Raw genomic sequence first — 14,845 nt, forward strand, 5'->3', positions numbered from 1 at the left:
TTCACCTTTGACTTGCTTTCACTGAATGCTCGTGAATGTAAGTGTGTGATACTGAGATGTGTGTGTGAGTGAATGTTGCTCTCCTCTTTAATTTGAAAATAAAGTTTATACATTTATATAATAAACTGAAATAGATATTCAACTGTTTTGATGTAGCCCTATATTGATTCTGCAAGATTTTCTGACAATACAAGGCTATTTTTATGACTTCAGAAGACTTGGAATGGGGCACACAGTTCATATAGATGACTTTCATCTTGCTTTTATTGTTTTTTATCATCTTTCCCATTTGAACTTGCATTGTATGTAAATGGCAGCATGTTTTCCTTTGAACCATGGAAAATAGAAAGTCAGAAGGGACTGGAAAAACGTGAGTAAAAACAGTATTATTATAATGAAAACATATTTCAAGTAAATTATCAAATTAAAATAACATATATATATATATATATATATATATATATATATATATATATATATATATATATATATATATATACACACACACACACACACACATAATATTAATATATACTTTTAATATTAAAAAAACTTGCTACGTGTGCTGTGTTAGACTAAACTGCTAAATCTGCTAAATGACTAAATGTAAATGTAAATAAAAATAAATTAATATGTATAGAAATTGTTAAAATAATTATTAAAACAACATTTAATTATGTATATATATATATATATATATATATATATATATATATATATATATATATATATATATATATATATATATATATATTACACACACACGCACATTCCCATTATATTTACATTTTTATTTACTGTTTATTTATTTAAGCTTGACATCACTATAGAAACTGCTAATGTCTAGAAAAACACGTTTCTTATGTTCTTTTTAAGAAAAGAAATGGCTCTGTGGCTCTGGGTCATGTGTCAGTTCTCTTTGTCCAGCAGGTGGCAGCACTGACCTTTATCTCGGAGAAGTTTCCTAAAAACCTTATTCTCCTGTTAGACTGAAGAGCCACAACACCAATCTTTACATGCGACTCATTTGAAGAAACATTACAGGAAGAGTCACCAGGGTACTTAATACCAAAATGAACACCTATTTTGAATATAGGCCTATAGAAGCATGCATGAGTTTAAAAGCTATAGGCCAAGATTTTCATTGTATAAAGCTATTAATTGACTCGTTTTAACACAGCATCTTAAAAACACAAATTCAACCCTGAACAAAATAAATAAATAAAAAGACCGCAAGAACAGTTGGAAGTTTCTAGGTCTGACTCATTTGTACATTGTAAACTGGTTCGCTGATGAGTAATGAACTATAACCACCAAACCACAGAAGATTCTGTCAGTCTGTAACAAAAGTTACATCATAATTACTGTACATGAAGCCATGCCTTTCTGATCTGCATACGAGCCCCGCCCACATTTCAGTGTAGCCCCGCCCTCCTCTTCTAATTGTATCAGTATGAGAAGAATATGAGGAAATAGTTGCGTTTCAGGAGGCGTGGCTTAGATTCAACTAACTTCTCATAAGTTAGGGCTTGGCTTCAACTTTAAACTGAAGTCAAAGCTCAAGACTGAAGGAGAGAAACCATGTGCGACGTGGTGCTGCCAGCAGATCTACCCACGAGCAGCTTGAGTTCAGAAAAACTTCAGAAGAACCCAGAGCAGAACAATCTGAAGTCCACAGAGGAGATTACCAATGGATCTCCAGAGCCAGAAATCCAGACCAATGGAGAGAAAGACTGCAAGACTATTGAAGAAAGCAAGATTCAGGAGGACCTGAAGGAGTCAGAGGACCCTCAGAAGCCTCAGGATGAAGAGGAGGTTCTGGGGCCGAACGATGTCACCTGTGACTCGTGCATCGACCGGCCGTGCCGCGCCACGAAGTCGTGCTTGACCTGCCTGGTGTCGTACTGCGAGGCTCACCTGAGGCCACACCTGGAGAACGTCAAGTTCCAGAGCCACCGGCTGGTGGAGCCGCTGCGGGACATCGAGAGACGCACCTGTGAGACGCACCGCTGCGCGCTGGAGCTGTTCTGCTGCGCCGACGCGTGCTGCGTGTGTCAGGAGTGCGTGACGGAGGACCACCGCGGACACAGCGCCGTGCCCATCACCGAGGCGCGCACGAGGATAGAGGTACGCCTTTCAGTGTCCCCAAATGCTGCGTAATATTTTTAATGAGAATCTACGCTTTAAATATTGTGGTTTTTGTTTCTTATGCTCGCCAGAGCTGCATTTAATCAATCAAAAATACTGTAAAATTGTGAAATATTATTATAATTTATAAGTTATGCTTTCTATTGTAATGTGTTTTAAAATATAATTTATTTCTGAGATGCAAAGCTGAATTTTCCCTAACATTGCTCCTGTCTTCAGTGTCACATGATCCTTCAGAAAGCGTTCCAAGATGCTCATTTACTGTTCGAGAAACATTTTTTATTGTTTTCAGTATTGATATATTTATTTTTAGGATTCTTTGATGATTTGACGTTGAAAAGAGTACCGTTTAGTTTAAATTAGATATCTTTTGTAATATCTTTAATGTCACTTTTGATCAATTTAATGCATCCTTGCTGATTAAAGTATTTAAAAAACAAAATTTAATTGACTACAATCTTTTGAACAGTAGTGCATGACAAATGATCAGTTTTAATTAAAGTGATTAAAATGCCAAAGTTTCTGTGAAATAATCTGTTGCTTTGAAATGAGAATGAAAATGATTTGGGGGAATGTATATATTTGGGGCAAAAGGCTCCATGTTGCACAGCCGTTTTGATCGTCATATATTTGGAAGCAAAAAAAAAAGTGAAATATGCAATTTTTGCATTCGATGCAAAAAAATAAATTAATAAATTCCCAAACACTTCTCTGTCTGCCACTGATCAGTCAAACAGATAGTCCAGCTCCAAAATCATACCACTAGGCCAATGTTGCTGTTTCAAGATGCTCAGACTGGCATGCAGAAGATACTTTATTATAAGGTACTAAAATATAAGGCAGAATTAATAAGAGTAGGATGCTGCGCCGAATTCAGCCACATTTGCACTCAACTTACTTATTTAGACTTTAACAACTTACACTTTACCTTAAAAGGGTGATGATTTTAGCCACAAACATGCAAACTGCTCCTTAAATCTAGTGAATCCTTTCAGTGAAATAAGGAACAGAATGTTGATGCTCTGACTATTGTTAGATCATACAGCACAGTCTCTGTGTTTGATGCAGAGATCTCATTCATCTCATCAGATCAAGTTCATTCATCATGCGATCAGGTCACACATGCTGTAACAGAGACCTGTGCTCATGACCAGAACCAGATCGTTAACACTCTGTCAGTAACATGACATGTTTTCAAGATGATGCAGCACTTCAACGGTGGTTTAATGTGTTTGTAACATGCTAAAATCATTCCTTGATCTTGTCTTTTCTTGATGGTTTTTGGCTGTGGCCGCATGTGAAAACTGGTTTTTTTACGGTCAAATTCTCTGGCAAATTTGCATGCTACACAAATAAAGCTGGTTACATCCGGCTGTGCATGAGCATTCGCGTCACAGGCAACTAGGAAAACAAGATTTACTCCAAAATTAACATATTTGTCATGATTTGCTCACCTTTATGCAATTCCAAACCTTTATGACTTTCTTTCCTCAGAAAAGAAAGTTCATGATTAACTTTTTCAAGTCAAAAATGGTGTAATGCACAAAACATTATTACATTTTAAAATGAATGTAACAATTTATTTCTGATCAAAGCAGTATTTTCAGCATCAGTCTTCAGCGTCACATAATCTTCAGAAATCCTTCTAATATGCTGAATCGCCGCTCAAGAAACATTTCTGGTTATTATCAGTGTTGAGCAGCTTCATATGTTTGTTAAAACTAGCATTTTATTTCATTTATTTGAAATGGAAATGTTTTGTAGCGTTATATAAGGCTCAAAATATGGCAAAGCACCATAAAACAAAAACATTTGGCCATATGATTGTATTTCAAGTCTTCTGAAGGCGTGCAGTTTGGTTTAATAATACATTAACAGTCCATGCAATGTGCATTTTTTTTGGAACTTGACAACTATGCTTTCAAATGGAAAAACAGGGTTAATTTCCTGCAAAATGTCACTGTTTTGTGAACTAGGTTGAATACCTAAACTATTCAGGACATCAGAACTGTTAGGAAAACTGTTTTACTAAAAATGCAATGGTTTAAAACAATCCACCCTGCTTGTTAGGGTGTTCCCTGTCAAGGGAATGAGTCTGATGTATTGTCCTCTAGCACAGAGCAGGGAGTGTCCAGGTCTCTTCGAGGATCTGAGGCATTCCCAGTGATGTTTTGGCATGAGCATTAGATTACACAACATACAGAACACAAATCCTGTGTTGTTAGACGGAGCTAACCGTTCAGTCCAGCTACCTTGAGACAAACTTCCTCTCCGCTGATTAACAGAGAAGCTATGACACATGCATATCTCTTTAACATATCCAGTTTAACCACTACACTGAGCTCGTGACATTATTGACTAGTGTGGATATGCATGAAAAGTCAAGCCTTTAATATGCACTGTCAGTGAAGTTAAATACTTGAGTAGCATTCATAACATCAAATGGCTTTAATGTTAATACACCCCTTTTATTTCAAATGCTGAGCTCGCTAACTCAGGATGAGTAAACAGACTCTCACGTGTGTGTATCTGAGCATGTTTTAACTGGAGACGGGTTCTCATGGACATCAGTGACACACGTCCGCTTCAGGTTTCACTGCACCTATTGTGTGTGGGGTTATCGGGTGGAGAGAAAACATACTCTTTTTGCTTTAATGTGAGAGTCAAAGCACTATTGTTTGAGATGTCCCATTTAGCAAACCTACACACTGAATAACAGTGACTTCTGCTGAACATGAGCTGTGTGCTCGCTGGAGGACGTTTTTGTCTGAACTTGTCTGTGGAATGCAAAGCAAAACTGAACAAATAGACTTATACGCAAAAGCATGCTAGTTTTGGTTACATGAACTTTTATAATGTACAATATTAATCAGAATGTTTTTTTTTTTTTTTACATTTTATTTTAAGTATTTAAGTAAGTTATTGCATATTTTACAAGTATCCTATATATATATATATATATATATATATATATATATATATATTTTTTTTTTTTTTTTTTTTTTTTTTTTTAATACACAGTATTGTATGTGTTAACAGAGAGAGCTCCAGGACAAACAGACAGACATGGTGAAGACGGTCACAGCAGCAGAAAACGCCATTAACAAGTTACAGGCCAACACAGTGAATATAGAGGTAAAACACCACATTCAAAGACCTAAAGACTTGACTAAACACTCTTTAATCCCCATTTTACTTCTGTTACCAGGGTGTGTTGTGTATAGTCAGCCACTTTGGCTATTCAAGATCATAAACCTGAGTGTTTAATAGTTCACATATTAACTAGAAACTGGTAATGAAGGTCATTCCTTCTTTGAATTCAGGTTTAGGTACACTGTAAAAAATGCTGGGTCAAAGATGGAGTAATCCAGCTGTTGGGTTACATTGGGTTAATCCATATTTGACCCAAAGTTGGGTTAAAACAGCCCAGCATTTTTAAAATGTAAGAGCTATCCGTATATTATATGTTTTATTAATGTCAGCATGTATTTGATAGGTCATCACTGACATCCTTAAGAGGAGATATGAAAGAAATGACTAAATGTTTGGAGCTACAGATGAAGATGATGGATGTCATTAAAAGGCATTTCCCTCCAGTTTTGCTCTGGCGGTGACTTTTTCAGTTGTCTCTGTCTGTCTGTTTGGCCGCAGGCGTCTGTGAAGGAGGTGCGTGGAGTGATCGAGGAGCAGTTTAACATACTTCTGGCGGCCGTGGAGCAGGCGGAGAAAGAAGTGAGCGAGATCTTAGAGGTGGAGGAGCGACAGGCGCTGCACCAGGCCGAAGGAATCCGGGTTCATCTGGAGCAACGCTGCACTGAACTCAAGAAAACACAGAGTCAGGTCGAGAAAATCACCAAGAACAAAAATGACATCGACTTCCTGCAGGTAAGGAGGTTACTTCCTGTTTCCTGATGGGTTGATCATGACATTGAAGCATCTCTGAACCTGTCAGTTAAAGTTAAAAAGTTGCAGTGCATTGGCTTACTGTTAACTAAAACTATTAAAAATACTGTTGTAAACTGAAACGGAAAAATAAGCTTAATTAGAAGCACTACAATTACTCACTTAAAAAAAAAATATATAAAATAAAATATCAAATCTGAATAGTAACATAAAACACTAATAAAGTAACAAAACAAAACATAACATGGTTACAAAAAATTCAACTAAAATTAAAATGAAAACTGAAATGATAAAAATAAACACCAAATTTAATAGTGTATAAATCTACAAATAAATTATTTCTCTAACAATATTAGTATTTAAATAAAAAAGGCAACATTTATAATTTTCATTTAGTATAGTTTGATATACTAAAATAACTAAAAGTAAAACTGCAATAACAATTAATGAACACAATATAGACATATTTTAAAACAAAGATCGAAACACACATTTAATAAACCTAAACTAAAATGAAAATAATAAGACATAAACACAAAGTATCTCAATGATACTAAGATTTTATATATAATAATAAATACATTTTATACAAGGATATAAATAATACTGAAATAACAGTGGTTGGCCAAGCATTTGCAAAATGTGTTTGTGAACTTTAAATCTTTAATTGTTTTTCTAATTGTTTCCGGTATTAATTATATGAGTATTGTTTTCCAGGAGTATTCCCAGTGGAAAAAGGAAGCTGTTGATGTGTCTTTACCTGGTGTTTATATCGGCCTCATGGATCGACTGCAGTCATTCAGTCGCATTATCACACAGTCCACGAAAGAGATGTGCGACAACCTGCTGACCTCATACACCAACAAACTCAAAGACACCTGTAAAAACGGTCAGTGTGCACAACAACAAACATCTCCACACACAAGTGACACATCTTGCTACGAATTTGAGCAATTCAAAAAATCGAACATTTGTGTTCTATGACGTTTGCTATGTTACTCAAATATCTTGTTTCATTTCACAGATAATGTAGGCATAAAGACGACGGTTTATGCCGTGATGGCGTCAAAAAAGAACATGTCACTTCCGAACCCAGAGACCAGAGACGACTTTCTTAAATGTGAGTGTTTGTGGTGACATCCCCACACTTCCCTAGTTAATTGATTGCATTTATATTTAAGCACTTAGCAGATGCTTTTATCTAAAGAATCGTACAAATTAGGATAATCAAATCAGCAAAAGAGCAACAATTATGAATTCCCAAAAAAAAAAAAAAAATAATTAATTTGCATACATTTCCAGAAAAAATATACTGTATAAACACTGGTTAAAACCAGGTTCACAAAGAGGATTTTGGAAATCTGTTTTTATCTCTCCATAAATCATGAAATACAGTAAACATCCAGAAACAAACAATAGACTTTCGCCATTTTTCAAGAATTAAACTTTTAATTATAAATCGGGGGAATTATATATGAACAAACCCCAACCTTCAAAATATAGTGAGGAAGAAAACTTTTACATTTGGTGTATGTTAGTGCAGCTGAAGTGGAGAGAAAACTTTTAAAGATTTGTATTGTAATTGAAATATACAGACGCAAATAGATAAAGTGCAAAAAGAAAATCAGGTGGATTGATATACTGTGTTAACAAAACCCTCAGTAAAAAACTTCAGGATCTAGATTGGAATACAACTGTTGAGTTTGGTGTACCGAATTTTCCGGACTTTAAGTCGCACTTTTTTTATAGTTTGGCTGGTCCTGCGACTTATAGTCAGGTGCGACTTATTTATCAAAATTAATTTGACATGAACTGAGAGAAATGAACTAAGAGACATGAACCAAGAGAAAACATTACCGTCTCCAGCCGCCAGAGGGCGCTCTATGCTGCTCAGTTCTCCTGTAGTCTACACTGAACACATAGAGCGCCCTCTCGTGGCTGGAGACGGTAATGTTTTCTTTTGGTTCTTGGTTCTAAATAAATGCGACTTATAGTCCAGTGCGACTGATGCGACTCATACTAAGGTGCGACTTGTAGTCCGAAAAAAATGATGCTGAAGTGGGGAAAAAGTTATTTTGAGGAAACAGTACTTAAAAAATGTATTGTAATTGAAATCTGCAAATGCAAAAACTGTAAGTGTAATAAAATAAACACTTAAATGTTGAAAGTTTTCTTTCCACTAGTGTGAAACAACACATTTTATAGCCCACAATCTCAAATTTATTTCAGTGCCTTAAAATGAAGAATGGAAAATATAAACATTAAAAGTAAAATAGTGCATTATGATATTGAAATGAAAGTGGCGATTATAATACAGAAACAGAGTCTAGCTTCCCAGATGTAACCGTTCTGCTCAACTTTTTTTTTTTTTTTTGTATTACATTACTGTAGACTTGACTTTTCACCCATATTCTCCCACAGATGTCACGCCTCTGAGCTTTGATGCAGATACGGCTCATCAATATCTGCGTCTGACAGAAGAACGGAAGAAGGTGACAAACACCACGCCGTGGCAGCAGAGCTATCCCGAGCTCCCCGAGCGCTTCCAGCACTTCAAGCAGGTGATGACGGTCGAGAGCTTCTACATGGGACGCCACTATTTCGAGGTGGACATGAGAGGAGAAGGCACTCACATCGGCCTGACGTACAAAAGCATCGACCGCAAGGGATCGGAGAGCAACAGCTGCATCACGGGAAACAGCTTCTCCTGGTGTGTGCAGTGGAACGGACGCAGCTTCTCCGCGTGGCACAGCGATGTGGAGACGCCGCTCAGTGTCCCCAAAGCCACGCGGATCGGCGTCTACGTGGATTATTCCGCCGGCGTGCTGGCTTTCTACGACGTGGAGAATGGCATGGCGCTCATCCACAAGTACCAGGCTGAGTTTCTGGAGCCGCTTTACCCGGCCTTCTGGCTTCCCAAGAAGGAGTGCGTCGTGCTTTTGGAGCCAGGAGCTTCCCTGACAACCCCTTCTCCTGTTACCTCTCCTAAATAAAGTGTTTCTGCTTCTCCTATCCACATCCTTTTCCTTCTTATAGGGCCCTGTTTACACCTGGTTTTGTCCACCTTACACAGATACAGATGCAATGGTGTAAACAGATCTTCTGTAACCTCTGACTGATATTACATTTTGTGACTACAACAGTGCATTTATACAAGATGCCAATTAAACATGTTTTGTGCATTGATCACATATCACAAAAAATATCCTAAAGTATAACTTTTCAAACATGCATGAAACTATAAATATTTATATATATATATATATATTATATGGTGAGATAAAATATAAAAATATAATATATACATTACATAGATACATATTTGTGCATACGTATATGTGGGGTTTATTTAATATTGTTTCATTCATCTTAAAATAATGTTGCAATAATAATATTGCACAAGTGACAGAACCCATTTGCCGTAGTTGGATATTGACGTTTCACTAGGTTTGGGTTAACGGGACAGATGTGGCTCTTTAATGACTTTGTAGTCTGTACACTATATGCTGCTTTTTTTCCCTTATATTTCACATTTTATGTTACATTCTGTGCCTAGGATCAAACGTGACAACAATAAAACGTTGTCTGTCTATGCAAATAAAACATTTCTACAGTAAAGTGCTGATATTTGTCCTCGTGTTTAATTGCAGTGAGACCGGTTGCACCATTCTAGGATGTCACAAAGCCTAAGGGAGTACAGGGATCATGTTTGACTGAGGATAATTATTACATAACTGCTTTTTATTTGACCTACTGTAAGTTCTATATTCAGAATTATTGTGGGAAAAAAGCAAGAAAGTCAAATATTAGAAAAAAAGCAAGAAAGTCAAATATTAGAAAAAAAGAAAGAAAGTCAAATATTACTGCATGAAGAAAATGGCACATAGTGGCTAATGTAAGAGACACTTATCCAAGCAATCAATCATATACATTTTAAATTTAATATACTTTAGTGACATAAGTATCATTAAATAGTTTTATATATATATATATATATATATATATATATATATATATATATATATATATATATAATTGTAAAGAATAATCCTGACATCAGAGTTTAAATTAAAAAAATAACCACAATGGACCGGTGTATAAAAACATTAAAATATCGAATCAAATGTATATATGATTTTGGCAAATATAGAAATTATTAATAATCATATGTATTTTATAACTTTTATTTTTTATATAATATTATATATTAAATATTATAATATCATATATATCTACAAACATATGCTATTTACAAAAAGAAGTGGAAAAAAAGAGAGTATACAAGAAATATATATATATATATATATATATATATATATATATATATATATATATATATATATATATATATATACATATATATATAAATTGCGAATGGGATTATGCACCTAATAAATTTTTTTTTTTTTTTTACTAATTAATTAATAAATACAATTCATTAAATAAAAAATATATATATATTTCTCTGTTTCTGTTGCTTTGGGGAAAAAAAGTTTTCTGTTCAGGCGCGCTGTAGTGAGTCCTCACAGACCCGGAAGTGACGTGTCGTGTAACGTCAGTAGCACCAGGAACAACAGCAGTCGAAATGAAGCTGGTAAGTAAAAAATATGCTATTTTATTCCATTATCAATTCTTCTCAAACACTGAAGACATGATTTATGTGTACAGTGTGCTTACGTTCCTCTAAAATGACGTTGAAGATAAGGAATAAAGCGGGTTTAGCTTAGCCAGTCCTCTGACAGTAAACAGCTCACTGCCTCAGATTGAGTTTTCCTACCTTTAGGTTTAATTAAATGTTTAATTAGTCGTTATAATTCGTGTTTCTGAGCCATTTTGTCTCGCTTCCAGGACTCAAACGACGATGAAGATGTGGCTTTATTTGATGCTGAGGAAGATTCAGCCGCGAGAAAGAACAAGATCAAGTGTGTTTGTTGTCGTCGTTAACTTTAACTAGTTTTGTGATATGCTTCTGTTTAAATCATGGTTTAGTACATTTTAGGGAAGTCCTCATGTGAAAAATGAGAAAAAAGACGAATTATTAATTAAAATAATATTATTTATTATTAATATAGGATTTGAGTAAATTAATGCATTATTATAAATAAGTAAATGCATTATTGATATTTTAAAAGTATGTTGGCCTTTTAGTAGGATTTTATTAAATGTATAGTAAAATATTATAATATAATAACTACATTTTGTAATAATGAAATATTTAAATAGATTATTGTTATTTATTAAATTTGTTACAAAAAATGTGATGTGTTTAGGGTTAGTTTATAGTAATTATATAATATTGTGATAATTATTTATACCTTTTTTTAAATAGTACAAATATAAAATATAATATTATTAATAGTAATAACAATTATCATTATTATTTAAATATTTTTGTTATTAATTAAATATATTAAATTATTATTATTATAAATAAGTAAATGCATTATTACAATAAAGTTAAAGTTAAGTTAGTTATTATTGATATTTTAAAAGTATGTAGGGCTTTAAGTACAATTTTATTAAATGTGTTAAAATATCTTAATATTATAATATCACTACATTTTTTAATAATGAAATATTTAAGTGCATTATTGTTATTAATTAAATTGGCCAATTAATATGTTAAGGGTTAGTTTATAGTAATTAAATGTGATAATTATACCTTTTTTTAATTAGTACAAATATAAAATGTATTATTATTAATAATAATAATATTATTATTTACATATTTTTGTTATTAATTAAATGTATTATTATTATAAATAAGTGCATTATTGCATTATTACATTAAAGTTAAAGTTAAGTTAGTTATTGATATTTTAAAAGTATGTAGGCCTTTAAGTACTTTAAATACATTATTGTTGCTTATTAAATTTATGAAAAAAAAATGTAATATGTTAAGGGTTAGTTTTAAAGTAATTATATAATATTGTGATAATTATTTATACCTTTATTTTGTAAGTACAAATATAAAATGTATTATTATTATTATTATTAAAAAAAATTATCTTATTAATTAAATCTATTTGTAATCGATTATTTTTCACTCTAATAATGCTGTGAGTTTAGAGTATGGCTTTGGGTTTGTTTATAGTAATTATTGCACATGAGGTGTGTGGGATGTCCTCATGTGGACGAATGAGCTGAATAAACGAGTGTGTGATTCCAGGCATCCGGTGGCATCATTCTTCCACCTGTTCTTCCGGGTCACTGCTATCCTGGTTTACCTGCTGTGTGGTTCAGTCGGTGGATCCTTCATCGCCTGCATGGTCACCATCATCCTCCTCCTGTCATGTGACTTCTGGACGGTGAAGGTATGTGTTTAGAATAACTGATCAGGTGTTCATAAATCATTACAGTTACTGGAGTTAAATCGAGCATTGCTATAACTCATATTTTTATTTGTCTTGTTGTAGAATATAACCGGCCGACTGATGGTGGGTTTGCGCTGGTGGAATCAAGTGGATGATGATGGAAAAAACCATTGGGTGTTTGAATCCAGAAAGGTACACACACACACACACACACAGTCCTCCATAGAGTGGCATAAAAATATATTGAATATTTTTGTTGTTATTTACAGAATTATTTACTATTATTTACTGACCAAGCCACATTATTTGTTTATTAAATGTATTAAAATATCTTAATATTATTATAATATCACTAAATTTATTTTACATTATTGTTATGAATTAAATTGGTTAATAAAATGTTATATGTTAAGGGTTAGTTTCTAGAAATTATATAATGCTATGATAATTATTTATTTAAAAAATGTATTAGTACAAATATAAAATGTATTATTATTAATAATAATTATTATTATTTAAATACATTTTAGTTAATTAAATATATATATATATATATATATATATATATATAATGAAATAATGAAATATTTAAATAAATTATTGTTATTCAATTTGTTATTGTTGTTATTATTGTTATTCAATAAAATTCTAATATGTTTATGGTTAGTTTATATTAATTATATAATGTAATTTGTGATAATTATCTAATTATAATCATTATTACACATAATTATAATTATTAATTATCTGCATTTATTTAAAAAAATAACAATATTGTAAAATATTATTACAATTCAAAATAAGTGTTTTCTATGTGAATATATTATAAAATGTAATTTATTCCTCTAATATAATGCAGAATATTCATCCTCTCTACTCCAGTGTCACATGATCTTCACAAATCATGTGATGCTCAAGAAACATTTCTGAGTGTTTATTTGAAATGGAAAACTTTTGTGTATTATAAATCTCTTTCCTGTCACATTTAATCAATTGAATGTATCCTTGATGAATAATTCTATTAATTAAACACCCATCTTTAGAATGCGAGTGCATGTATATGACATACAGTGAATGTGAATTTGCATTTCTCCATTTGTTGTGTTACATTGACATCCTGTCTCTATGCAGGCCGGAGGGAATCAGTCTTCAGCGTCGCGTTCCTCAAACGCAGAGTCTCGTATCTTCTGGCTGGGTCTGATCATCTGTCCCGTCGTCTGGGTCATCTTTGCTTTCTTTACGCTCGTCTCCTTTAAGATCAAATGGCTGGTGAGTTGTGAGCAGCTCTTCGTCTGTCGCTCTTTATTTGAAAGACGATGGTGATCTGTGAGTGATGTTGTCTTGTCTCTCAGGCCGTGGTGATTTTGGGAGTGGTGTTACAGGGAGCCAATCTCTACGGATATGTGCGCTGTAAAGTAGGAGCCAGAACAAACCTGAAGAACATGGCCACAAATTATTTCGGACGGCAGTTTCTCAAACAGGTGTGTTATTGTAATTCAAGAACATCGTCTTAATCGTATCCTTATTTCATTATCATCGTGTGATGGTACAGTATCTAACTCCATTTGATTGTCTTCTAGGCTTTCACGAAACAAGAGGAGTCTTAGGAAGGAGCGTCTGCGTCTGTTTTCATTGATGAACTTTTAATGTTATGCTTTTTTAAAGATGGAAATGAAGCAAAGGTTGCTTTAGAAGTTGTTACTAATTTGTTTTTGCTTTTTTGTCAACCACGAGCTGTTTAATAATGTGTTTGACATTTAAAATACGTTTAACTTCTTTATAGTTTTTGTTTAATATCTAAGTATTCAGGGTATGTTTTATTATAATATTGCATGACATCATGCATTATGCTTCTGTTTTGCAGACAGTGATAAAAACAGATGTATATATTTATATACTGCTGTAAATTGCTGTATACTCTCTGTAGTTAATTGAATGAAAGTTTGATTGATTGATTGATTGTATCTCATGTTCAGTGAATTAATGGAAATGGAAATAAATGGAGTTTTGCCCAGTGAAGTCAGCTACAGACACCACATAATTAAACATTGTCAAAATCAAAGTGGCTTCTAATACCATTAGAAATTCCTTTTAACTTTAAATTTTAAATCAGTTTCTTTCTTTTTTTCTTGCCAGACATGTAAATGTCCCCTATAAATATTAATACAATTAAATAATTTAATTTAATGATAAATGAATATCATTATTCTCACATATATTTCAAGATATCTGCACTCATAAAGAGCTTTAAATGCTTTTTTCTTCCCTCTAAATTGTTATTTTGAACTATTTTATATATAATTACGGTGATTTTTAAATCATAAAATCTTATGCATTGCAAAAAAAAAAAAAAGCAATCAAAAATACATTCTGTGGAGGTTCATTTTGATGATTGACCCACTTGGTGAAAATGTTCTGAATGCCGTATTTATTCATTTATATATATTAGTGCTGTCAAACGATTAATCATATCTAAAATA

General features: G+C 33.1%; 2 protein-coding genes across 2 annotated transcripts; both read left to right on the top strand.

The window, feature by feature from the left end:
• Nucleotides 1-1,493: 1,493 nt before the first annotated feature.
• LOC113111387 (tripartite motif-containing protein 16-like protein) lies at nt 1,494-9,674 on the top strand. Its single transcript, XM_026276046.1, has 6 exons — nt 1,494-2,127; nt 5,188-5,283; nt 5,800-6,033; nt 6,769-6,940; nt 7,076-7,171; nt 8,473-9,674. The coding sequence occupies exons 1-6, from the start codon at nt 1,582-1,584 to the stop codon at nt 9,042-9,044; spliced, it is 1,716 nt and encodes a 571-aa protein (XP_026131831.1). The 5' UTR covers nt 1,494-1,581; the 3' UTR covers nt 9,045-9,674.
• An 858-nt stretch (nt 9,675-10,532) lies between these two features.
• tvp23b (trans-golgi network vesicle protein 23 homolog B (S. cerevisiae)) lies at nt 10,533-14,718 on the top strand. Its single transcript, XM_026276070.1, has 7 exons — nt 10,533-10,645; nt 10,900-10,973; nt 12,221-12,365; nt 12,468-12,557; nt 13,497-13,634; nt 13,718-13,846; nt 13,946-14,718. Exons 1-7 carry the CDS (start codon nt 10,637-10,639, stop codon nt 13,970-13,972), a joined length of 612 nt encoding a protein of 203 aa, XP_026131855.1. The 5' UTR covers nt 10,533-10,636; the 3' UTR covers nt 13,973-14,718.
• The last annotated feature ends 127 nt before the right edge of the window (nt 14,719-14,845 follow it).

This window comes from Carassius auratus, chromosome 12 (assembly GCF_003368295.1).
Source record: "Carassius auratus strain Wakin chromosome 12, ASM336829v1, whole genome shotgun sequence".
In the NCBI taxonomy this organism is placed as follows: domain Eukaryota; kingdom Metazoa; phylum Chordata; class Actinopteri; order Cypriniformes; family Cyprinidae; genus Carassius; species Carassius auratus.

Excerpts from the sequence above, each read along its gene's own strand:
- LOC113111387 (XM_026276046.1), top strand. The coding sequence starts at position 1,582 with ATGTGCGACGTGGTGCTGCCAGCAGATCTACCCACGAGCAGCTTGAGT. Across the intron at positions 5,284-5,799 it reads CCAACACAGTGAATATAGAG|GCGTCTGTGAAGGAGGTGCG; the intron begins GTAAAACACCAC and ends GTTTGGCCGCAG. Across the intron at positions 6,941-7,075 it reads CAAAGACACCTGTAAAAACG|ATAATGTAGGCATAAAGACG; the intron begins GTCAGTGTGCAC and ends TTCATTTCACAG.
- tvp23b (XM_026276070.1), top strand. Across the intron at positions 10,974-12,220 it reads GCGAGAAAGAACAAGATCAA|GCATCCGGTGGCATCATTCT; the intron begins GTGTGTTTGTTG and ends GTGTGATTCCAG. Across the intron at positions 13,635-13,717 it reads CCTTTAAGATCAAATGGCTG|GCCGTGGTGATTTTGGGAGT; the intron begins GTGAGTTGTGAG and ends CTTGTCTCTCAG.